Source organism: Trichomycterus rosablanca, chromosome 10, assembly GCF_030014385.1.
Source record: "Trichomycterus rosablanca isolate fTriRos1 chromosome 10, fTriRos1.hap1, whole genome shotgun sequence".
Taxonomy (NCBI): Eukaryota; Metazoa; Chordata; class Actinopteri; order Siluriformes; family Trichomycteridae; genus Trichomycterus; species Trichomycterus rosablanca.
Genome location: NC_085997.1, coordinates 11,233,668 through 11,260,224, shown reverse-complemented (window position 1 = coordinate 11,260,224; position 26,557 = coordinate 11,233,668). Strand labels below are relative to the sequence as shown.

Here is a 26,557-nt window from a genome sequence, read left to right as displayed (position 1 = left end):
CACAGGTGCTCAATTGGGTTTAGTCCATCACCTTTACCTTCAGCTTCCTCAGCAAGGCAGTTGTCATCTTGGAGGTTGTGTTTGGGGTCGTTATCCTGTTGGAAAACTGCCATGAGGCCCAGTTTTCGAAGGGAGGGGATCATGCTCTGTTTCAGAATGTCACAGTACATGTTGGAATTCATGTTTCCCTCAATGAACTGCAGCTCCCCAGTGGCAGCAACACTCATGCAGCCCAAGACCATGATGCTACCACCACCATGCTTGACTGTAGGCAAGATACAGTTGTCTTGGTACTTCTCACCAGGGTGCTGCCACACATGCTGGACACCATCTGAGCCAAACAAGTTTATCTTGGTCTCGTCAGACCACAGGGCATTCCAGTAATCCATGTTATTGGACTGCTTGTCTTCAGCAAACTGTTTGCTGGCTTTCTTGTGCGTCAGCTTCCTTCTGGGATGACGACCATGCAGACCGAGTTGATGCAGTGTGCGGCATATGGTCTGAGCACTGACAGGCTGACCTCCCACGTCTTCAACCTCTGCAGCAATGCTGGCAGCACTCATGTGTCTATTTTTTAAAGCCAACCTCTGGATATGACGCCGAACATGTGGACTCAACTTCTTTGGTCGACCATGGCGAAGCCTGTTCCGAGTGGAACCTGTCCTGGAAAACCGCTGTATGACCTTGGCCACCATGCTGTAGCTCAGTTTCAGGGTGTTAGCAATCTTCTTATAGCCCAGGCCATCTTTGTGGAGAGCAACAATTCTATTTCTCACATCCTCAGAGAGTTCTTTGCCATGAGGTGCCATGTTGAATATCCAGTGGCCAGTGTGAGAGAATTGTACCCAAAACACCAAATTTAACAGCCCTGCTCCCCATTTACACCTGGGACCTTGACACATGACACCAGGGAGGGACAATGACACATTTGGGCACAATTTGGACATGTTCACTGTGGGGTGTACTCACTTATGTTGCCAGCTATTTAGACATTAATGGCTGTGTTGAGTTATTTTCAGAAGACAGTAAATCTACACTGCTATACAAGTTGTACACTGACTACTCTAAGTTATATCCAAGTTTCATGTCTATAGTGTTGTCCCATGAAAAGATATAATGAAATATTTGCAGAAATGTGAGGGGTGTACTCGCTTTTGTGATACACTGTATATACAGTGTATCACAAAAGTGAGTACACCCCTCACATTTCTGCAGATATGTAAGTATATCTTTTCATGGGACAACACTGACAAAATGACACTTTAACACAATGAAAAGTAGTCTGTGTGCAGCTTATATAACAGTGTAAATTTATTCTTCCCTCAAAATAACTCAATATACAGCCATTAATGTCTAAACCACCGGCAACAAAAGTGAGTACACCCCTTAGTGAAAGTTCCTGAAGTGTCAATATTTTGTGTGGCCACCATTATTTCCCAGAACTGCCTTAACTCTCCTGGGCATGGAGTTTACCAGAGCTTCACAGGTTGCCACTGGAATGCTTTTCCACTCCTCCATGACGACATCACGGAGCTGGCGGATATTCGAGACTTTGCGCTCCTCCACCTTCCGCTTGAGGATGCCCCAAAGATGTTCTATTGGGTTTAGGTCTGGAGACATGCTTGGCCAGTCCATCACCTTTACCCTCAGCCTCTTCAATAAAGCAGTGGTCGTCTTAGAGGTGTGTTTGGGGTTATCATGCTGGAACACTGCCCTGCGACCCAGTTTCCGGAGGGAGGGGATCATGCTCTGCTTCAGTATTTCACAGTACATATTGGAGTTCATGTGTCCCTCAATGAAATGTAACTCCCCAACACCTGCTGCACTCATGCGGCCCCAGACCATGGCATTCCCACCACCATGCTTGACTGTAGGCATGACACACTTATCTTTGTACTCCTCACCTGATTGCCGCCACACATGCTTGAGACCATCTGAACCAAACAAATTAATCTTGGTCTCATCAGACCATAGGACATGATTCCAGTAATCCATGTCCTTTGTTGACATGTCTTCAGCAAACTGTTTGCGGGCTTTCTTGTGTAGAGACTTCAGAAGAGGCTTCCTTCTGGGGTGACAGCCATGCAGACCAATTTGATGTAGTGTGCGGCGTATGGTCCGAGCACTGACAGGCTGACCCCCCACCTTTTCAATCTCTGCAGCAATGCTGACAGCACTCCTGCGCCTATCTTTCAAAGACAGCAGTTGGATGTGACGCTAAGCACGTGCACTCAGCTTCTTTGGACGACCAACGCGAGGTCTGTTCTGAGTGGACCCTGCTCTTTTAAAACGCTGGATGATCTTGGCCACTGTGCTGCAGCTCAGTTTCAGGGTGTTGGCAATCTTCTTGTAGCCTTGGCCATCTTCATGTAGCGCAACAATTCGTCTTTTAAGATCCTCAGAGAGTTCTTTGCCATGAGGTGCCAGGTTGGAACTTTCAGTGACCAGTATGAGAGAGTGTGAGAGCTGTACTACTAAATTGAACACACCTGCTCCTTATGCACACCTGAGACCTAGTAACACTAACAAATCTCATGACATTTTGGAGGGAAAATGACAAGCAGTGCTCAATTTGGACATTTAGGGGTGTAGTCTCTTAGGGGTGTACTCACTTTTGTTGTCGGTGGTTTAGACATTAATGGCTGTATATTGAGTTATTTTGAGGGAAGAATACATTTACACTATTATATAAGCTGCACACAGACTACTTTTCATTGTGTCAAAGTGTCATTTTGTCAGTGTTGTCCCATGAAAAGATATACTTAAATATCTGCAGAAATGTGAGGGGTGTACTCACTTTTGTGATACACTGTGTATATATATATATATATATATATATATATATATATATATATATATATAATGAAAAAGTTGATTTATTTCAGTAATTCCATTCAAAAAGTGAAACTTGTACAGTGGGGTAAAAAAGTATTTAGTCAGCCACTGATTGTGCAAGTTCTACTACTTAGAAAGATGAGAGAGGTCTGTAATTTTCATCATAGGTACACTTCAACTATGAGAGACAAAATGAGAAAAAAAAATACAGGAAATCACATTGTAGGATTTTTAAAGAATTTGTTTGTAAATGATGATGGAAAATAAGTATTTGGTCAATAACAAACAAGCAAGATTTCTGGCTCTCACAGACCTGTAACTTCTTCTTTAAGAAGCTCTTCTGTCCTCCACTCGTTACCTGTATTAATGGCACCTGTTTGACCTCGTTATCTGTATAAAAGACACCTGTCCACAGCCTCAAACAGTCAGACTCCAAACTCAACCATGGCCAAGACCAAAGAGCTGTCGAAGGACACCAGGAAGAAAACTGTAGACCTGCACCAGGCTGGGAAGAGTGAATCTACAATAGGCAAGCAGGTTGGTGTGAATAAATCAACTGTGGGAGCAACTGTAAGAAAATGGAAGACATACAAGACCATTGATAATCTCCCTTGGGGTCAAGTTCTCATCCCGTGGGGTCAAAATGATCATGAGAACGGTGAGCAAAAATCCCAGAACTACACAGAGGGACCTGATGAATGACCTGCAGAGAGCTGGGACCAAAGTACCAAGGCTACCATCAGTAACACACTACGCCGAGAGGGACTCAAATCCTGCAGTGCCAGGCGTGTCCCCCTGCTTAAGCCAGTACATGTCCAGGCCCATCTGAAGTTTGCCAGAGAGCATATGGATGATCCAGAAGAGGATTGGGAGAATATCATGTGGTCAGATGAAACCAAAATGGAACTTTTTGGTAAAAACTCAACTCGTCGTGTTTGGAGGAAGAAGAATGCTGAGTAAACACCATACCTATTGTGAAGCATGGGGGTGGAAACATCATGCTTTGGGGCTGTTTTTCTGCAAAGGGGACAGGACGACTGATCCGTGTTAAGGGAAGAATGAACGGGGCCATGTATCGTGAGATTTTAAGCCAAAACCTCCTTCCATCAGTGAGAGCATTGAAGATGGAACGTGGCTGGGGCTTCCAGCATGACAATGATCCCAAACACACTGCTCGGGCAACGAAGGAGTGGCTCCGTAAAAAGCATTTCAAGGTCCTGGAGTGGCCTAGCCAGTCTCCAGACCTCAACCCCATAAAAAATTTGTGGAGTCCGTGTTGCCCAGCGACAGCCCCAAAACATCACTGCTCTAGAGGAGATCTGCATGGAGGAATGGGCCAAAATACCAGCTACAGTGTGTGCAAACCTGGTGAAGACTTACAGGAAACGTTTGACCTCTGTCATTGCCAACAAAGGTTATGTTACAAAGTATTGAGTTGAACTTTTGTTATTGACCAAAAACTTATTTTCCACCATAATTTACAAATAAATTCTTTAAAAATCCTACAATGTGATTTCCTGGATTTATTTTTCTCATTTTGTCTCTCATAGTTGAAGTGTACCTATGATGAAAATTACAGACCTCTCTCATCTTTCTAAGTAGGAGAACTTGCACAATCAGTGGCTGACTAAATACTTTTTGGCCCCACTGTATATTATATTCATTCCACACAGACTGATATATTTCAAATGTTTATTTCTTTTAATGTTGATGATTATAACTGACAACCAATGAAAACCCCAAATTCAGTATCTCAGAAAATTAGAATATTGCTTAAGACCAATACAAAAAAAGGATTTTTAGAAATGTTGGCCAACTGAAAAGTATGAACATGAAAAGTATGAGCATGTACAGCACTCAATACTTAGTTGGGGCTCCTTTTGCCTGGATTACTGCAGCAATGCGGCGTGGCATGGAGTCCATCAGTCTGTGGCACTGCTCAGGTGTTATGAGAGCCCAGGTTGCTCTGATAGTGGCCTTCAGCTCTTCTGAATTGTTGGGTCTGGCGTATCGCATCTTCCTCTTCACCATACCCCATAGATTTTCTATGGGGTTAAGGTCAGGCGAGTTTGCTGGCCAATTAAGAACAGGGATACCATGGTCCTTAAACCAGGTACTGGTAGCTTTGGCACTATGTGCCGGTGCCAAGTCCTGTTGGAAAATGAAATCTGCATCTCCATAAAGTTGGTCAGCAGCAGGAAGCATGAGGTGCTCTAAAACTTCCTGGTAAACGGCTGCGTTGACCTTGGACCTCAGAAAACACAGTGGACCAACACCAGCAGATGACATGGCACTCCAAACCATCACTGACTGTGGAAACTTTACACTGGACCTCAAGCAACGTGGATTCTGTGCCTCTCCTCTCTTCCTCCAGACTCTGGGACCTTGATTTCCAAAGGTAATGCAAAATTTACTTTCATCAGAGAACATAACTTTGGACCACTCAGCAGTCCTTTTTGTCTTTAGCCCAGGCGAGACGCTTCTGACGCTGTCTCTTGTTCAAGAGTGGCTTGACACAAAGAATGCGACAGCTGAAATCCATGTCTTGCATACGACTGTGCGTGGTGGTTCTTGAAGCACTGACTCCAGCTGCAGTCCACTCTTTGTGAATCTCCCCCACATTTTTGAATGGGTTTTGTTTCACAATCCTCTCCAGGGTGCGGTTATCCCTATTGCTTGTACACTTTTTTCTACCACATCTTTTCCTTCCCTTCGCCTCTCTATTAATGTGCTTGGACACAGAGCTCTGTGAACAGCCAGCCTCTTTAGCAATGACCTTTTGTGTCTTGCCCTCCTTGTGCAAGGTGTCTGGTCGTCTTTTGGACAACTGTGAAGTCAGCAGTCTTCCCCATGATTTTGTAGCCTACAGAACTAGACTGAGAGACCATTTAAAGGCCTTTGCAGGTGTTTTGAGTTAATTAGCTGATTAGAGTGTGGCACCAGGTGTCTTCAATATTGTACCTTGTCACAAAATTCTAATTTTCTGAGATACTGAATTTGGGGTTTTCATTAGTTGTCAGTTAAATATATCAGTCTGTGTGTAATGAATGAATATAGTATACAAGTTTCACTTTTTGAATGGAATTACTGAAATAAATCAACTTTTTCATGATATTCTAATTTTATGACCAGCACCAGTATATACAGTGTATCACAAAAGTGAGTACACCCCTCACATTTCTGCAAATATTTCATTATATCTTTTCATGGGACAACACTATAGACATGAAACTTGGATATAACTTAGAGTAGTCAGTGTACAGCTTGTATAGCAGTGTAGATTTACTGTCTTCTGAAAATAACTCAACACACAGCCATTAATGTCTAAATAGCTGGCAACATAAGTGAGTACACCCCACAGTGAACATGTCCAAATTGTGCCCAAATGTGTCGTTGTCCCTCCCTGGTGTCATGTGTCAAAGTCCCAGGTGTAAATGAGGAGCAGGGCTGTTAAATTTGGTGTTTTGGGTACAATTCTCTCATACTGGCCACTGGATATTCAAGATGGCACCTCATGGCAAAGAACTCTCTGAGGATGTGAGAAATAGAATTGTTGCTTTCCACAAAGATGGCCTGGGCTATAAGAAGTTTGCTAACACCCTGAAACTGAGCTACAGCATGGTGGCCAAGGTCATACAGCGGTTTTCCAGGACAGGTTCCACTCGGAACAGGCTTCGCCAGGGTCGACCAAAGAAGTTGAGTCCACATGTTCGGCGTCATATCCAGAGGTTGGCTTTAAAAAATAGACACATGAGTGCTGCCAGCATTGCTGCAGAGGTTGAAGACGTGGGAGGTCAGCCTGTCAGTGCTCAGACCATACGCCACACACTGCATCAACTCGGTCTGCATGGTCATCATCCCAGAAGGAAGCTGACGCACAAGAAAGCCAGCAAACAGTTTGCTGAAAACAAGCAGTCCAAGAACATGGATTACTGGAATGCCCTGTGGTCTGACGAGACCAAGATAAACTTGTTTGGCTCAGATGGTGTCCAGCATGTGTGGCGGCGCCCTGGTGAGAAGTACCAAGACAACTGTATCTTGCCTACAGTCAAGCATGGTGGTGGTAGCATCATGGTCTTGGGCTGCATGAGTGTTGCTGGCACTGGGGAGCTGCAGTTCATTGAGGGAAACATGAATTCCAACATGTACTGTGACATTCTGAAACAGAGCATGATCCCCTCCCTTCGAAAACTGGGCCTCATGGCAGTTTTCCAACAGGATAACGACCCCAAACACAACCTCCAAGATGACAACTGCCTTGCTGAGGAAGCTGAAGGTAAAGGTGATGGACTAAACCCAATTGAGCACCTGTGGCGCATCCTCAAGTGGAAGGTGGAGGAGTTCAAGGTGTCTAACATCCACCAGCTCCGTGATGTCATCATGGAGGAGTGGAAGAGGATTCCAGTAGCAACCTGTGCAGCTCTGGTGAATTCCATGCCCAGGAGGGTTAAGGCAGTGCTGGATAATAATGGTGGTCACACAAAATATTGACACTTTGGGCACAATTTGGACATGTTCACTGTGGGGTGTACTCACTTATGTTGCCAGCTATTTAGACATTAATGGCTGTGTGTTGAGTTATTTTCAGAAGACAGTAAATCTACACTGCTATACAAGTTGTACACTGCAGGGCTCTAGAGTGCGACCAATTTGGTCGCACATGCGACCTATTTTTTAATGGTGCGACTACAAAAAATCTTAGGTCGCACCGGCGCGACCAGGCGTCCGATGGAAAAAAAAACAACAGACACACATTAGGCCAATATCATGGTCTAAACCAATCAGAGATGGTGAAGGGCGGGACAATATTGTAGCGGTGATATTTGAGCGACATTCAGCTCAGCCAATCAGAATGCAGCACCAGGTTTATACACGTGCGTTTGGACGTTCTGCAGTAAGTTTAGTTTTGTATATGAGACTTGCCGGATGTTCCAGAATGGAAGTTCGGGTTCTGGAGCTCGGCGGTGTAAAGTGTCGTAACGCTCACTGAAGTCCTGACTAAACAGTTAAAGTGACTCTACCCTGTCGTGTGCCTTTATTCCCACACCTCCACCACCGCACAGCAAAAGACCCGAAGCATCCCCACCGGACAGCGGCTAGGTGAGCCGACACTCTACAGTAGCAAGGGGCTAATGCTAGCGGTAAAGTGCCGCGATAGTGAAAGTAAAAACACGACAATGTTTTCGTTAAGTAAAATATAAAAATAACTAAAAGACCATAATATATTACAATACATGTAGTCAAAATACGCAGTGAGTGCACCGCAAGCGATTTTGGGAATCTGTGTAAAAGATTCAGTAAAACCGATAATATAATGCACTGCATTTAAGATTACACTCGAACACTCTAGAGCCCCATACACACACACACACACACACACACAAACATAAACATATAATTTTAAATATACACACACATATACTGTAAATAGATATACACACACATTTACTCTATTATTATTTTTATAATTTTTATAAGTGTGCTATAATTAGTCTATAATACTATAATTAACTGTAAAGAGCATGGGAAGACATTGGCCGGCAATAGTATATTTGTGACTGGTTCTAATACATTTCGAATTGAAAGGCTGAAAAAGCCCAATGCATCTATAAAACATTACATGTGGCGATAAATGCACTGCCCAAGTGTCCCCTCTCCCCACTGCCTTTTAGTGGCAGGCAGCAGCAAACAGATCATCAGACGAGGCCATGTTGACCAGATTGTTAGTTATTTACAAGTCAATATTGCCTGTATGGACAGTGATAAAAAAAAAAAAAAAAGGGAACCTGTAAAACTGTGCGATGCGGTCGAAAATTTGAGTGCACCTAACTTTTGTGCTGGTGCACCTAAGAAAAAAAGTTAGGCGCACCAGTGCAACCAGTGCAAAACGTTAGTCTAGAGCCCTGCACTGACTACTCTAAGTTATATCCAAGTTTTATTTCTATAGTGTTGTCCCATGAAAAGATATAATAAAATATTTGCAGAAATGTGAGGGGTGTACTCACTTTTGTGATACACTGTGTGTATATATATATACAGTGTATCACAAAAGTGAGTACACCCCTCACATTTCTGCAAATATTTCATTATATCTTTTCATGGGACAACACTATAGACATGAAACTTGGATATAACTTAGAGTAGTCAGTGTACAGCTTGTATAGCAGTGTAGATTTACTGTCTTCTGAAAATAACTCAACACACAGCCATTAATGTCTAAATGGCTGGCAACATAAGTGAGTACACCCCACAGTGAACATGTCCAAATTGTGCCCAAATGTGTTGTTGTCCCTCCCTGGTGTCATGTGTCAAGGTCCCAGGTGTAAATGGGGAGCAGGGCTGTTAAATTTATTGTTTTGGGTACAATTCTCTCATACTGGCCACTGGATATTCAACATGGCACCTCATGGCAAAGAACTCTCTGAGGATGTGAGAAATAGAATTGTTGCTCTCCACAAAGATGGCCTGGGCTATAAGAAGATTGCTAACACCCTGAAACTGAACTACAGCATGGTGGCCAAGGTCATACAGCGGTTTTCCAGGACAGGTTCCACTCGGAACAGGCTTCGCCAGGGTCAACCACAGAAGTTGAGTCCACGTGTTCGGCGTCATATCCAGAGGTTGGCTTTAAAAAATAGACACATGAGTGCTGCCAGCATTGCTGCAGAGGTTGAAGACGTGGGAGGTCAGCCTGTCAGTGCTCAGACCATATGCCGCACACTGCATCAACTCGGTCTGCATGGTCGTCATCCCAGAAAGAAGCTGACGCACAAGAAAGCCCGCAAACAGTTCGCTGAAGACAAGCAGTCCAAGAACATGGATTACTGGAATGCCCTGTGGTCTGACGAGACCAAGATAAACTTGTTTGGCTCAGACGGTGTCCAGCATGTGTGGCGGCGCCCTGGTGAGAAGTACCAAGACAACTGTATCTTGCCTACAGTCAAGCATGGTGGTGGTAGCATCATGGTCTTGGGCTGCATGAGTGTTGCTGGCACTGGGGAGCTGCAGTTCATTGAGGGAAACATGAATTCCAACATGTACTGTGACATTCTGAAACAGAGCATGATCCCCCTCCCTTCGAAAACTGGGCCTCATGGCAGTTTTCCAACAGGAAAACGACCCCAAACACAACCTCCAAGATGACAACTGCCTTGCTGAGGAAGCTGAAGGTAAAGGTGATGGACTAAACCCAATTGAGCACTTGTGGCGCATCCTCAAGTGGAAGGTGGAGGAGTTCAAGGTGTCTAACATCCACCAGCTCCGTGATGTCATCATGGAAGAGTGGAAGAGGATTCCAGTAGCAACCTGTGCAGCTCTGGTGAATTCCATGCCCAGGAGGGTTAAGGCAGTGACGGATAGTAATGGTGGTCACACAAAATATTGACACTTTGGGCACAATTTGGACATGTTCACTGTGGGGTGTACTCACTTATGTTGCCAGCCATTTAGACATTAATGGCTGTGTGTTGAGTTATTTTCAGAAGACAGTAAATCTACACTGCTATACAGGCTGTACACTGACTACTCTAAGTTATATCCAAGTTTTATTTCTATAGTGTTGTCCCATGAAAAGATATAATGAAATATTTGCAGAAATGTGAGGGGTGTACTCACTTTTGTGATACACTGTATATATATATATATATACAGTGTATCACAAAAGTGAGTACACCCCTCACATTTCTGCAGATATTTAAGTATATCTTTTCATGGGACAACACTGACAAAATGACACTTTGACACAATGAAAAGTAGTCTGTGTGCAGCTTATGTAACAGTGTAAATTTATTCTTCCCTCAAAATAACTCAATATACAGCCATTAATGTCTAAACCACCGGCAACAAAAGTGAGTACACCCCTTAGTGAAAGTTCCTGAAGTGTCAATATTTTGTGTGGCCACCATTATTTCCCAAAACTGCCTTAACTCTCCTGGGCATGGAGTTTACCAGAGCTTCACAGGTTGCCACTGGAATGCTTTTCCACTCCTCCATGACGACATCACGGAGCTGGCGGATATTCGAGACTTTGCGCTCCTCCACCTTCCGCTTGAGGATGCCCCAAAGATGTTCTATTGGGTTTAGGTCTGGAGACATGCTTGGCCAGTCCATCACCTTTACCCTCAGCCTCTTCAATAAAGCAGTGGTCGTCTTAGAGGTGTGTTTGGGGTCATTATCATGCTGGAACACTGCCCTGCGACCCAGTTTCCGGAGGGAGGGGATCATGCTCTGCTTCAGTATTTCACAGTACATATTGGAGTTCATGTGTCCCTCAATGAAATGTAACTCCCCAACACCTGCTGCACCCATGCAGCCCCAGACCATGGCATTCCCACCACCATGCTTGACTGTAGGCATGACACACTTATCTTTGTACTCCTCACCTGATTGCCGCCACACATGCTTGAGACCATCTGAACCAAACAAATTAATCTTGGTCTCATCAGACCATAGGACATGGTTCCAGTAATCCATGTCCTTTGTTGACATGTCTTCAGCAAACTGTTTGCGGGCTTTCTTGTGTAGAGACTTCAGAAGAGGCTTCCTTCTGGGGTGACAGCCATGCAGACCAATTTGATGTAGTGTGCGGCGTATGGTCTGAGCACTGACAGGCTGACCCCCCACCTTTTCAATCTCTGCAGCAATGCTGACAGCACTCCTGCGCCTATCTTTCAAAGACAGCAGTTGGATGTGACGCTGAGCACGTGCACTCAGCTTCTTTGGACGACCAACGCGAGGTCTGTTCTGAGTGGACCCTGCTCTTTTAAAACGCTGGATGATCTTGGCCACTGTGCTGCAGCTCAGTTTCAGGGTGTTGGCAATCTTCTTGTAGCCTTGGCCATCTTCATGTAGCGCAACAATTCGTCTTTTAAGATCCTCAGAGAGTTCTTTGCCATGAGGTGCCATGTTGGAACTTTCAGTGACCAGTATGAGAGAGTGTGAGAGCTGTACTACTAAATTGAACACACCTGCTCCCTATGCACACCTGAGACCTAGTAACACTAACAAATCACATGATATTTTGGAGGGAAAATGACAAGCAGTGCTCAATTTGGACATTTAGGGGTGTAGTCTCTTAGGGGTGTACTCACTTTTGTTGCCGGTGGTTTAGACATTAATGGCTGTATATTGAGTTATTTTGAGGGAAGAATAAATTTACACTGTTATATAAGCTGCACACAGACTACTTTTCATTGTGTCAAAGTGTCATTTTGTCAGTGTTGTCCCATGAAAAGATATACTTAAATATCTGCAGAAATGTGAGGGGTGTACTCACTTTTGTGATACACTGTATATATATATATATATATACATATTGGTGCTGGTCATAAAATTAGAATATCATGGATAGAATGATATTCTATTAATGATATTCATATTCATATATCATTTATATATATATATATATATATATATATATATATATATATATATACTGTATATATACTGTATATATAATGTTTGCTACACACTCAAAATAATTGGGGATACAAAGGCAAAAAAAACACTAAAGGTTTACAAGTAAGACTGTTAAACGTTTCACTATTAGCATAATATTACTCATACAATTCTCAGAGCTTCCAAAAATGGATCTGGTTCAGACCAGGTCATAGTAGTAAGGAAACCAGTTCTCAGTACAGGAATCAATACCAGCCTTAAATGTTGAATTAGATCGTATTTCATCTAATCTACTGCTAAAAATAATTGTGCATGACCTCACAACTTCTGTTTCGTTTATACAGGCAGGAAAATTAAGGGGATGGATAATAATTGCCAAGCTTATCGTCAGGTGTCCACATACGTTTGGCCTTATACTGTATTTTTCAAAAAGACACAGATCAACAATAAAAACATTCTAATGAAGCATACAGCTATTATAAGTAAACAGAACAGAATCACACTTGTAGGCCATGATTTTTAATGAGAATATACTTGGGGAAAGCAAAAAGTAAGCTAGAATAGAACTGAAATTCAACACAGGCCATGTCTACATGCTTTCTAAACCCTGTTCCTGTTTACTGCTGGACACATTCAATTTGTGTGTCCAACTCTTTTGTGTCAGCTGTTCAAGTTCCTTTCTTAGGTGTTTCCAATCACTACTTGTGTACTTAACAGTATTAAAAAAAACAGTGTTTATAATATTTTATTTATTTTTAATAATTTAAAATAATTTAGACATGTCCAATCTCCCTCTCGACATAGTGTTAGGGCACTGCTGACCAAGGAATATGGCAGACTGTTGACACAGGTATAATGCCACCTGTGTGGGAATGTTTTGCTGTTTTAGGGCCTGGGCAGCTTCTTTGAGTTATCTGCTCTTAAAAACATGTTAAATAAAAAAGGTCTGGTTATCACTCTGTGAATTGAGGGTTGTTTTAAGTTAGTAAGCTATTGCCTTAATTGAGCAGTTCATGCTCAACACAACTTTAATGTGGCTAAATTAAAACACTGGGCCAAAATTCCTCCACAGCCATGTAAAATACTGATCTTTATTTATCAGACGTAACTTAGTTATTGGTTTATGATAAGAAATTAATGAACTCAGATGGCACAGCATGCCATGGTCTATTGCACTAGCCTACCACTGCTGAGAACTGGGTCCAGACACAAATGGATATGTCTGAGTCCTCACTTGTGAAACCTGACCTGCCACGACCATGATCAGGATAAAGTGGTAAAATGAATTTGTAAATTTCTGAACCTCTCTATGATTTGTTGACATTGTATATTAGCCCAAATTATTAGTAAATCATGTAATCTATGTGCTGCACAGTACCAGTGCCTGGAAACATGGGTCAGACATCACCCCTGGTCACTGTTTGCCATGTTCTCCTTTTGTTCTTATAGGCTTTCTCTAAGTAATTTAACTAAGCTAATCTGGCTACTCAATTGCTCCTGGTTGTGGGTGATTGAATGAATATGTGTGAGGTATCTGGTGATGGAATGGGTTTCCCAGAAGCTTCTTACTTTTGGCAGACACCCTGCTGTCCTGTTCAGAAAGTATACCAGTGTTTTCGTTGTGGCACTGAACCTGCCCGTGAATCAGTTACTAAAGACAAAGCAGATCCATAAGCATGTGATTTAACCATTTGTGTACATTGCTCACATCTGCTGCAGTAAACGCTGTATATCGAAATAATTTTTAAACCTAAGTAAAAACAACATAATAAAAGCCTTAATGGCAGCAAACAAAATGTTGAAAATATATTAAAACAGGTGATGGAATTTGGCTCAATTAAAAGTCTCTGTGCAATTCTAAACTCATAATCAAACTTTAAATTCCTGAACAAAATTATGTAACAATGGTCAGTTAAAAGCAAAATTATCAACCCACTGAGGACTGGATTCCAAATCACACCAAAAATAAAATAAAATTTAAATCAAATGCTGACCCTGTGAAAGTGACTCAGTAGTGTGTGTGGCTCACATGCCTCTGTGCACTCCCAACAACGTGTCTTGGGGGATCTCCTCTCAGATCTGGATCAGGGCATCAGTGAGCTCCTGTACAGTTTGTGGTGCTACTTGGCAGCATTTGATGCACTACTACATAACGTTCCAAAGGTTTTCAATTGGATTCAGTTCAGGGAAACAGGGGCCAGTCAATTGCATTCATGTCATGATTATCCAGGAACTTCCTACACAATCTGGTGACATGAGCCTGAGCATTGTCCTGCACCAGGAGGAACCCAGGCCCCACTGCACCAGCATTAGGTCTGATGGTGGCTCTAAGGATTTCCTTCCAGCACCTTACAGCAGCCAGGGTTTACTGGCTATCACAAGGAGTTTTGTGCAATCCTCCATTGATATGCCCCAGACCATTATTGGCCCACCACCAAACAAAATAGATGATGTTGCAAGCTGCATAATGTTCATCTACATCTTGCTCTAATCTGGAAGAGAATTAGGTGGCAATGGCAGACCTTCCAATTCTGGTATTCTGGTAGTGCTGGTCTGTAAGGTCCCAATAGAGAATGTCAGGCTCTGGCAGTGCTCTGTTGTTCCTCCTGACACAAAGGAGCAAATACTGGTTCCGCTGCTGGATTGATGCCCTTTTATGGCCCTGCCCAGCTCTCCCCGTGTAATGGTATATCTTTCATGCTCCTGAGACCATGAAAGATGACAGAGACCATCAGCTTGTGATGACATGTATGGGTGTGCCTTTCTGTGGGAGCTGGACTACCTGTACAACCTGAATGGGCTGCAGGTACCGCCTCATGCTACCACTAGTGATAAGGACACTAGCAAAACAAAAAAACTGGATATGAATGTCAGGAGAGAATAACTGTCTGTTCCCACCAAATGGAAAGCCATTACCTTTTGGGGATTTTCTTTCTGTTGCCTCTCCTGTGCACCTGTTGACAGTTTCATTTGCACCAAAGCAGGTGAAATAGATTCACAATCACGTATGCTTCCCAACTGGACAGATTGATATTATAACTGTGTATTCAGAGCCCTTAACATCTGTGTACACTTAATTGTGGTATGGAATTTATTTTAATTGATTTATGGTTACCATTTTTGCCAACCAATCTGCAATTAATCATCCATAAAAAAAAAATTAATAATCTATTTTTTAGAGCCTTTCTTGACGCTTTCCATTCTTAAAATGTGCCTAGAACTCAATTGGAGTCCACCTCCAGCAGTTGCAATCTGAATTTATTAGACAAAGCATTGAAAGGCCCACACATGAGTCTGTAAGGACCCACAATTTACACTGCATTGCAAAGCGAAAAGCCAGACCAAGAAACTGTAGTGAAACAATTAGTGACAAACATGGTTTAGGGCAAGGATATTAAACAATTTCTAAAGCTTTGAGTGTTCCCAGAAATATAATGGTCTGGATCATTTTAAAATATAAAAAGCTTGGCAAAACCTTAAACCTTCCTAGAGCTAAAGTTGGCCGTCTGGACAAATAAAATATATAAAATAAATAGTCCCAGTAAACATCTTGGATGGACAACCATCTTGGTAAATCAGGCCTTTTTAGCAAACAGACAAGGCAGATGCCACTGTTGAGTAAAAGGCGTATGCCTTTTGGACAGTGGTGGCCTATTGGGTGGAGCTTGGGTTATCAACTGAAAGGTTGAGAGTTCGAATCCCAGCTCTGCCATGCAGCCACTGTTGGGCCCTTGAGCAAGGCCCTTAACCCTATCTGCTCCAGGGGTGCTGTACAATGGCTGACCCTGTGCTCTAACCTCAGCTACCAAACAAGAAGAAATAATTATTTGTACTGTACATCTGTATATGTATAAATGATAAATGAAGGCGTTCTATTCTATTCTACAGTATATGCCAGCACTTAAAACTCTGGCAACATGTGAAAAAAAATTCTCTGGTCCAATTAAATCTTTTTTATTAAACTTAATCTTTGAGCAGAACAGCAAGGATTATGTTTGGTGAAAACCAGACATGAAAAATGGCATTACACCTTACTGGTGAAACACAATATTGGAGACATTTTGCTGGTTGGTGCCAGGGACATGAAGAAACATGGTGCATTGTAAGATCTAAGGGATAGATGAATGCAGTCAAAGCAAGGCTGTAGTCATGAATCTATTTATATAATCATATAAATAAAAATGTACACATTGTTATATGAAGATCACTGCAGCTATAGTGACACTTGGGTGGGCAGCAGGTACATCTGCTCTGTGTTGCTCTCCTCTTAATCTATCTTTTGTTCTCCTGCCCTCTCTTCTCCTTGTCTCTGGGCCTATATTTTAATATCCTCTTCAATATTTGTTTCTTTCCAGACTAATAGTCACCTCCTTGCCATTGCAACAGCAAATCCTACTATTCGGTCCAGCACTGGCAAGGGAAAAAAAACATATGTTTTTACATTTACTTTGATGTTTTTTATTGCACTCAGCATTACCCAAGATATTTAATGTTTTGGCTGGTCAACTTCATTTCATTTGTTAATATACATCCATTTTTGTATTTCAGGTCTGCAAAATGTTCCAAAAATGGTGTTTTAAGGTGTTCAATAGTACAGGGTTGTCGTATTTTTTATTTTAAAATTCTACACACATTTTCTATTGAGGACAGGTCAGGACTCCAGACAGGGAAGTCCAGGACCTGTACCCTCTTCTTTCACAGCCAAGGCTTTTTAATGTGTGCTTAGGTCATATAATGCTCTAACATCTCAATGTATATTTCTACAAAAATGCTCCTACCACATAAGTGTCAATTACCTTTTCCAAGGGCACTGACACAACCCTATACCATGACAGATCCTGGCTTTTGGACTTGTTGCTGATAACAGTCTGGACAGTCCTTTTTGACTTTGGTCCAGAGCACCTTCCAAAAAAATATCTTCCAAAAAAATATCTTAAGACTGACAACAAGTGCACGTATCCACTGTGTGACGGACCATCCCAGATGCCTCAGAGCCCAGAGAAGTGGACACCGGACTGGACATAAATAACATGAGGCTTTCTTTTTGCACAGTAAAGTTTTATGTGCCATTTTAAATGTAACTCCGTATTGTAGTGTTTGACAAAGGTTTGCCAAAGGCTTGCCCATGTGGTTCTATCAGCTATTGAAGAATGACTTCGTGTTAGGGATTGGAAGGATTGTTCAACTTGCGCCATTCCCCTTTATGCAGTAAATTTCTACAGATTTCTTAAATTATTTAATGATATTATGCACTGTAGAGGGATAAATATACAAATCCCTACCAATCTATTTTTGGGGTACATTGTTTTTAAACATTTTAATAATTTTCTCACACATTTGCAGACAAACTGTTGTTTATTCTAAGATGCTTTTCTGTTTAGCATGGATATAGTAGTTATTTCTGTGGTTACTGAATGAACAGCCTTTTGTCTGTTTGACAAATGAGCCATTCTTCTCAGACCTTTTATCAACAAGGCTGTCAATTGGATGTTTTTTTTCCTCACCATTTCATAATTTCAATATAGGGATTGTTAAGCAAGAAAGTCCACTTTTTGTCATACTCAAAGCAACCTGTCAGGCATCAACAACCATGCCGCTGTCATGAAATTTGTTGAGGGGTCTCAAAACATTTTTTGCACTGGGGCCCATGAGCTCCTAGTTACGCCACTAATTTCTATTGTCTATTAGTTTGTTTGTTGTTCGTTTGGCTGATATGTCTAGCTGAAGATCACATTTGACAACCTGCCTGCCTTCTCCAATTGGCCATTTTGCTGTCTTTTCATTCTGGTGTCTGGGAACCTGGCTGGTAAACCATGTAGGGCTGAAACGATTCCTCGAGAAACTCGAGTAATTCGATTACTAAAAATCATTGCTGCACATTTTTCGCATCGAGGCATCGTTTAATCCATACAACTATATACAGCTCACGATGTTTCACACAGACGACTTTTATTTTTGCACAACGCGATCAAGCAGTGGGCAGGTGACGTGAAGAAGCCGAGGGCTGCATCCAAAATCTCATACTTAAACACTACTTAACAGTACTTAAACCGGGTACTTTTCACGTACAGTTTAATGAATACTAAGTATGTGGACACGCACGCCGCTCCTGCGTACTGTTCAGTATGAAAGGGCGATTTAGAACTCAGACGAGATTTGATAGCGCGGACTGCAAAATGGAGAGAAAAAAAATAGTGAGGGACGAAGAGAGGAGACTGGACAGAGAAAACGACAAAGTTTGAGATCGTTTTAAGCTGGAAAAAACAAAAACTCAGAACAACATCCACACCATCAGAGCGTCTTGTTCATACACTTACTTTTCTTCATTGCAACCACAACACATTTTTTTAAAGGCTTAGGCAAACACACATGTACACACACACAAATGCAAATCTACCTGATCTGACAGATACAATCCTGACAGAACTTCTTTTGCCTCCTACAAATGCCACAAAGCCTCCCAACAAAATATTAAAGCTTTATGTTCTGCATGAGCTGTAGCTGAAACTTTTAGTTCTGAAAGTTGCACAAATTAGAGGCAAAGTTTATGTATTATTGTTTATTAATATTTATTCCTTAGTTTTAGGTTGCTTGTATACATTTTAAAAGTAATTTGATTTATTTTTGATGTATTTGTTTTTGCATTTCAAAAATGTTTTCTTTAAACTGTACTGTATGCAAGGAATAAAAATGTGCAGTTTGTTTTGAGAGACACGTCTTATATGCATTTATTTTTGCTCTTTATTAAAGCAAAAGTATTTCTTATCCGATTAATCGCTGGAATAATAGATAGTATTCTATCTATTATTCCAGCGATTAATCGGATTAATCGGATCGATTACAAAAATAATCGATAGTTGCAGCCCTAAAACCATGGCAGCTTTCTTGTTTTGTAGGCTGTGATTATGGACACCTTGTGTTTAACTTTTCCCATAGGTGTCACCTATAACACCTGCAATGGCATTGGAGTTTCATTTTCATCAGCCAGCAGTAAACACCAGCCATTTTTGTCTGTAGAGTTCCTTACCAGGGTGTGCTAGCCTAGTAGACTGCTCAGTCAGCCATGTGAGCTTTTAAAGATGGCAGTCAAATGAGCAAAGGTTTGTAATAGTCTGAAGTTGAATATTAATAAGATACAAAAAGAAATAAAAGTCACCAGGTCTACACTGCATTATATTAACAAAAACACCACAATGACATTGTATTGCACTTCCATGCTATCTCCCACAAGTAAATTAATAGGAGGATTCATGGGTAATGACTTGTTTGCATTTTCTTTTAACACAATACTGTCTGTTTGCTGAAATATGTAATGAAAGTAAACATCCATGCAAAGGAGTACCTGAGGCTAGTCAGGATTTACACTGTGCAAAATACATTCATACTATCTGTATATTGCAGCCAATGTAGACACATTACACAAAGAATACATACAGTATATGCAATATAACACCGTCTTACTTACAAAGCTGAGTCATCTTTTATTTAAATATAATTTTATTTATAATGTTGAACTTCAAAAAAGCATGATGCTCATCTAGAGTGGGTGCCAAAAGCTATAGACAACTATTTGAAATTATTATATTTAGAATTTTTCTAAATATGTTTTTTTCCATAAAAATCTTAAACTTTAAATAGTTGCAACAACTACGTGAAGATTAAAAATCATTAGTGCTGACTATCATGGATCCCCAGCACTACCGAGAATTTATGAGGCAGAGAATACAGAGAAAGCCAATCATTTAGTAGGATCACAAGATGCTCTTTAAAATATTGTAAAATCTTCCTGGGAAAACATGGATCATCAGATATGCACAAATGTGTAGAGTCAACGCCAGCTTTAGTACATACTTTTATTAGATTATAGATTGGATTATAAAAGCTAGTATTGGTGTTCGTGTTGAACAACCATGAGCCTACCTGTACATGAAGGATGGAATACCATTCTTACAAAAGAAGTTCCCTTAATTGGTATTTTAACAATAATTGTAGAAGTTTAATCCAAAATATAAAATACACCATATGGCCAAAGTATGTGGACACTTTCCAATTTAATTATGTTAAATACATTATATGGTTCCAACTTCGTGGAACTCTTTAGGAAAAATACCTTTTCAGTTTCATAATGACTGTGCTTGTGTCATTCCATAATGACTCTTGTGACATGTGCAGAGTCCTCATCTCAAAGCTGAGTAAAAGCCAGGGCTTCTCATACAACTTTAGTGTCTGAACTGAAAGAGACACCCCCAGCAGGAAATCACTCATTATGTGTTGTTAACATAATATTTACTTTATTCACATAATAATTGTCAATACTGCACAGACTGACACCACTAGCTGATATTCACTTAGTTTGGAGTACCTCCCATGTGGAAACAAAAAGAACAGTCAAAACTCCTTATAGACAGTTACTGGAAGCAATCAAACCCAGGACCTGAATGTCCATATTGCTGTGTGGCAACTACTTTCCTAGCTGTCCAGGATGCCAGGGATTAAAATGTTCCAACAATTATCAGATTGTTAGCCAGAATAAAAAAATACTCCTAAATGTAGACACATGGAGAACATATCAAACTCCCTACCAAACTGAAATACCCAATATATAACCTGAATGAAAATCCACACAAAGGGAATGGGAATAGAATCCAAATAAAGATAAAAAATGCCAAATTAGTAGAAACAAAATAGCAAATAAAAGACACAAAACATTTGTAGCCAGCAAGAGAGAGACTGAATAGAAGTGCCATTTTTAGTACATTGACTGCAAGACAGGAACACCTTCTAATATAAATAGTCAGTCACCTAGGCACACTGTAACCTTAACCAAGATTATGTGGTTAAAGTGAATGAATAAATAATAAAGTAGGCTCCTTAAAATGATGTTTTATAGTGGTGTACCATAATGTACTGTAACATGTATTATTTAGACAGTATTTCTTCAGTAACAGACAATAAGACAGTATGTCTGGTTTGTAGGAACTCCTGAAACAGCCCTTTATGTATCACCAACAGCAAGAAAATGACAGGTATCTACAGCAGCTCAGTTTTTGACCAAAGTAATGGATTGAGCCAGGAGAGGAAAAGGACACATGGACAAATGAATCAATCAGTCAATAATAATAATATTATTAATAATAATAATAATGTTTTTATTTTATAATTTGTATATAATGCCTATTATTATATTATACATATTGTTATTATTATCATTATTATTAGTAGTAGTAGTAGTATTATTATCAAGCATCCAGTGTTTCAACCGATCCCTGAAAATTTTGTCTTCCAAATCTACCTTTCCACTAATTGCGCGTTCTCAAGCAGAGATGCCCGGCGTATGAGCTCTCAGTGCGGGAAGAGGCTTTTGGAGGCGTGCCTGGGAGAGGATCCGTGTAAGTCTGGATTCCTAAAAGCATTCACTCGTTATCCTTCTTTATTGCGCACTTGGCACACATTCAGACTGCTATTTAAGTTTCAGCACACGGTTTAAGTTAGTGCAGTTTTTGGTAAGATGGTAAGTGTGTCAGATGGGACAGCATCAATTCAGGAATAAGCGATTGTAACTGTAAATGGGTACAATTTTCAATTCAGGTCTCGAAAAACCAGAACCTGGTAAATGCGGTGGTAATATAGCAAATAAAAGGTTGTATTAAAAAGAGGTTATTCTGTCTGTCTGTCTGTCTGTCTGTCTGTCTGTCTGTCTGTGTGTGTGTGTGTGTGTGTGTGTGTGTGTGTACGCATTCTTAAAAGACAGTAAACAGGTGATACATCAGTGATGAGAGATAGCACTGAGGACGGGCTTTTTTGCTCATAACGTTACGGTTGCTTCTGAAAAGGGCAAGTCTCATATGGTCTTGACATTTTCTTTAGAATTTGTTTACCATTAGGCTAACTGATCAAATCTAACATGAAGCCAATAAACAAAAGCTAGAGTTGCCAAAGTAAAGCAGGGCAACAAGGCAATTAAATAGATAATTAAGTAAAATTCGATTTAAATGTAAAAAAGAAATCCATTTAATGGCATTAAAAGATTAAGAATCCAAGATTAAGACCATGATATAAGAATCCATTCAAAAAAGAAAAGAAAGAAAAAAAAACTTTAAACTTTTAAGACTTTGTTAAAAATTAAATATTTGATATAGTAAACAGTAAATGGAGCTTATAGAGTAAGCAAATGAGTAACCCTATTGATGCAGATTAAAAAAAAATAATAATAATAATTAAAAAGTGCACAATTTAAGAATAGTAATACCAGTACTTGCATTTTATTTGCGATGTCTTGTGAGACGACACATGACCTGTCCTGTCCACAATCCAAATCAGGATCTCATCTCAGATTTTAACAGCAGGCGTTAGCTTCCCTGCTGTCTAATACCAACTTTTCCAATTCAATTCAAAGATCATACCAAATCTCTCAATTCGAGCACAACTTACCTGTTGTACAAACGAAGAAATTGGCTTGAAGAAGGATCAGTATTTCCCAGATAATATCCATGTTTGGTTGGCTTTCATTCCAGGAACATGGCGATGCAGAAAGTAGGTTGCAGATCACTTGCAGACGTGGAGTCCAGCAACTCGAGTGTTTCCTGCTGCACACCTTCTGCAAGGTACCATCACACACGCACTGAGATACACGCGCTTATCTCAGATACACGGCACCGAGTTTCAAAATCACTCAAATCCAACACGACCAGTTGTGAAAACAATCAGCTAAAATCCTTTTCTCTGTGCGTTAAACCAATGCTCCATACAAGAGAAAAGTAGAGCGCGCTTTAGATTCCACGAGAAACAGTGAGACACGCCTCAAACACCGCGGACATGACGGAGAGGTCCGGCCGATCCTGCGCACATAGTCAAAAGGGAGAGAATACGAGAGAGGATGAGTGTGTGTGTGTGTGTGTGAGAGAGAGAGAGAGAGAGAGAGAGAGAAAGAGAGAGCGCGCACAATTGTCTCAGTGCTGCAGCGGTTGAGACATAGCATGGAATCCCATCTGCTTCTTTCTTTGTGTGTGCGTGCAAAAAATGTGTCAGCGTGTGCCTGTGTATGTATGTATGTATGTGTGTAGGTAGGTATGTATACGTGTAAGCTTGTTCATGTGTGCGAAAGAGCACTACTTTCACCCACCCCAAGACTAAAAGTAACTTTAACTTTTCCATTTATGTATTCAGTTCCCCCTAATGTGTCATCCTGATTGGGGTCGAAGTGGGTCTTGTGACACCTGAAAACAATAATGGCAATGTGGAAATACTCCCTGAACATCACTTACCTACCCCTTCACTCACAGTTGCAAACGAAAATATTCAACCCCCCTTACTGCATAAGGTATAGGGTGATGTAAATAGACGTGAATGAAAAGTCTTTTACCCATTCTTCTTGTCCAAAAGTTTTCAGCTCACTGAGCTTTGATGGAAGTCCTGCTGCATCATATTTCTTTAAATTCCACACATTAGCCAGACTGAGAAGGCCACTACAGGCTATTCCAGGACTTATTCTTTAACCAAGCTTTGTATGACTTCACTGTACCCCCAACTTAACAACAGTGAACTCTGTTTAAATTACTTATGTTTTTCACTTAACTTTTGTTAAAAATAATATTTTAAATGCACATCTAGCACTTTGTAGTTCTACAATTACTGACTGTAGTTAATCTGTTTCTCTACATACTGTTTTAACCTGTTTTCACCCTGTTTTTCAATGGTCAGGACCACCACAGAGTAGGTGTTATTTGGGTGGTGGAGTTTTTAAACACATCACTGTCACTGCTGGACTGAGAATAGTCCACCAACCCAAAATATATCCAGCCAACAGTGCCCCGTGGGCAGCGTCCTGTGACCACTTATGAAGGTCTAGAAGATAAACAACTCAAACAGCAGCAATAGATGAGCGATCGTCTCTGACTTTACATCTACAAGGTAGACCAACTAGGTAGGAGTGTCTAATAAAGTGGACAGTGAGTGGACACGGTATTTAAAAACTCCAGCAGTGCTGCTGTGTCTGTTCCACTCATTCCAGCTCAACACACACTAACACAACACCACCATGTCAGTGTCACTGCAGTGCTGAGAATGATCCACCATCCAAATAATACCTGCTTTGTGGTGGTCCTGTGGGGGTCCTGACCATTGAAGAACAAGGTGATAGCAGGCTAAAACAGTATGTAGAGAAACAGATGGACTACAGTCAGTAATTGTAGAACTACAAAGTGCTTCTATATGGTAAGTGGAGCTGATAAAATAGACAGTGAGTGTAGAAACAAGGAGGTGGTTTTAATGTTATGGCTGATCGGTGTACACATACACACAGAAAACACATGAGGAGAGAACACACAGAGAGATCATAAATTTACAGATATCACAAAGAGCACGCACAGAAAACACGGTCAAGGAGTGCATGCACAAATACAAACAAACAGAAAACAGGCAGAGAAAAGAGGCACACACAGGGAGAGAGAGCAGAAAAAATATATAACTTTTTTAGGTAAAACTTCCCTCCAAAAACACCATCTTTATCTGCATCCATTGTTTGCCACAATGATTTGGTTTGGCAGTAAGTAAACACCCAGCTGCATAATTGCACAAATCTGTATATGTATATACATTAGGAGTCAAGTGAATCAGCAGAGTGCATCAAATAAAAAGATGTTTCATGGTCAGCAGGCTAGTGATGGGAATTTCGGCTCCTTTTAGAGAGCCGATTCTTTTGGCTCGGCTCACTAAAAAGAGCCGGCTCTTTCGGCTCCCAAGTGGCTCCTTAGATTTTTTTGTTGCTTAAATTAATTTATAAATTATAATGATTAATTATAAATTAATAAATTACATGTAAAATGAATTACTAATGTAAAAAAAACATTGTATCAAATGTTTATTATTTAAATTGCTTTATTTATATACTCAACATGGAACAGAGTGCTCCAACAATATATTTTAAAATACAAAAACAAAGACCCATCTCCATTAGATAAAAAGATCTGATTGTGTATATTATTTGTACGTTTGCATCTAGAGTGGGACGGCATGGTGGCTAAGTGGTTGGCACTGTCGCCTCACAGCAAGAAGGTCCTGGGTTCGATCCCCAGGTGAAGAGCCCGGGTCCTTTCTGTGTGGAGTTTGCATGTCTTGAATGTAACCAAAGTGTAAAACGTGACGTTAAAATCCTAATAAAAAAAAACAAAATAAACAAGCATCTAGAGTGAAACAACACAACATCAACGAAGCATCACTCAACAAAATATAAATGAAAATGTGCAAAACAAAAAGAGAATCCAGGTGAAAGCATCCAGGTGACAGTATTTGTAAGTATTTAGTGAAGATTGGCATTCAGAAAAACCAAGGAGCTCATCTTTGATGGGTTGAGCCTGTTTCTCCTTTCTGTTATGATCTGCCCTGTTAAAAAAGATTCTCTCTGAGGGGACAGATACACAGTCTATGTGCCATCACATGTATAAGATGTGGGTAGACTGAACACTTGGTCTCCCACCAGCTCAGTGGGTCTGAACTTCTCTGTAAAAGGGGCTCCTCGTGTCCAAACTTTACTATGTTTCCTCTCACTCATTTTCCTCACCTTTCCAGCGTGTAATGTCTGGCTGTGTAAAGCGCTGAGTTCTCTCTCTCTTTCTCCTGTTCGTGTGCACGCTCTGTGTGTGTGTGTGTGTGTGTAACCCCTCCCCTCCTGCTCAGTGTAAACACACAAACGCCACCACGTATCTTGACCAATCACGTGCGGCTTTAAATTCACTTTAAAGAGCCGGCTCTTAGAGCCGGATCGTTCGCGACCGACCCATCACTACAGCAGGCAGTGTGATAGTATTCCCCCCAAGGAGTCTGGTACAGCCAAAGTACAAGGCAACCGAGACGACCACCACTCACACTGCCTGGTTTGCCTGTAAGAAAACCACCAGCTCTTCCATATTGCTGAACTGGTGCTCCATTCCCGGACAATCACCTGACCGAAACCCCCATTGGTTAGACAGTTCACCCTCAGGACTCCCCTAAAGGCAAGGAGCCAACTTACTAAGATGCTGTTGGTGAAAGTTGGTTATTAGACTCATATCTAGGTTGGTAGAGCCATCACCCAGCTCCTCTCCTCTAGACCATACCCCTCCCTATCTAGTAGTTACTGTAGGCAAGTGCCCTGGCATCTAGAGTCCAGAAATCTGCATTCAGTGTAGACGGTGGTCACTTCTGTGCTTACCAGAGACAGTAGCAACTTGGGCAGTACTTTTTAACTTTTCTTTACCTAGGTTCCTCACTTTTCCTCATCCACTCGTCCATCGATGAGGCCTGTTACCTCAGCAGTTCACAGAACTAGAGGGGGCTGATATCCTAACAT

The 26,557-nt window shown here is 41.1% G+C and overlaps 1 protein-coding gene across 1 annotated transcript in view; it reads right to left on the bottom strand.

Moving 5' to 3' along the window:
- The window catches only part of ca10a (carbonic anhydrase Xa), a 368,721-nt gene extending 342,565 nt beyond the window's left edge, over positions 1-26,156 (bottom strand). Inside the window, exons 1-3 of the mRNA XM_063003919.1 lie at positions 26,095-26,156; positions 23,344-23,447; positions 22,663-22,866 (exon numbers count right to left, since the gene is read on the bottom strand). Of these exons, the coding sequence (XP_062859989.1) occupies positions 22,663-22,866; positions 23,344-23,447; positions 26,095-26,156 (370 nt within the window). The remainder of the gene's footprint in view (positions 1-22,662; positions 22,867-23,343; positions 23,448-26,094) is intronic.
- Positions 26,157-26,557: the final 401 nt, after the last annotated feature.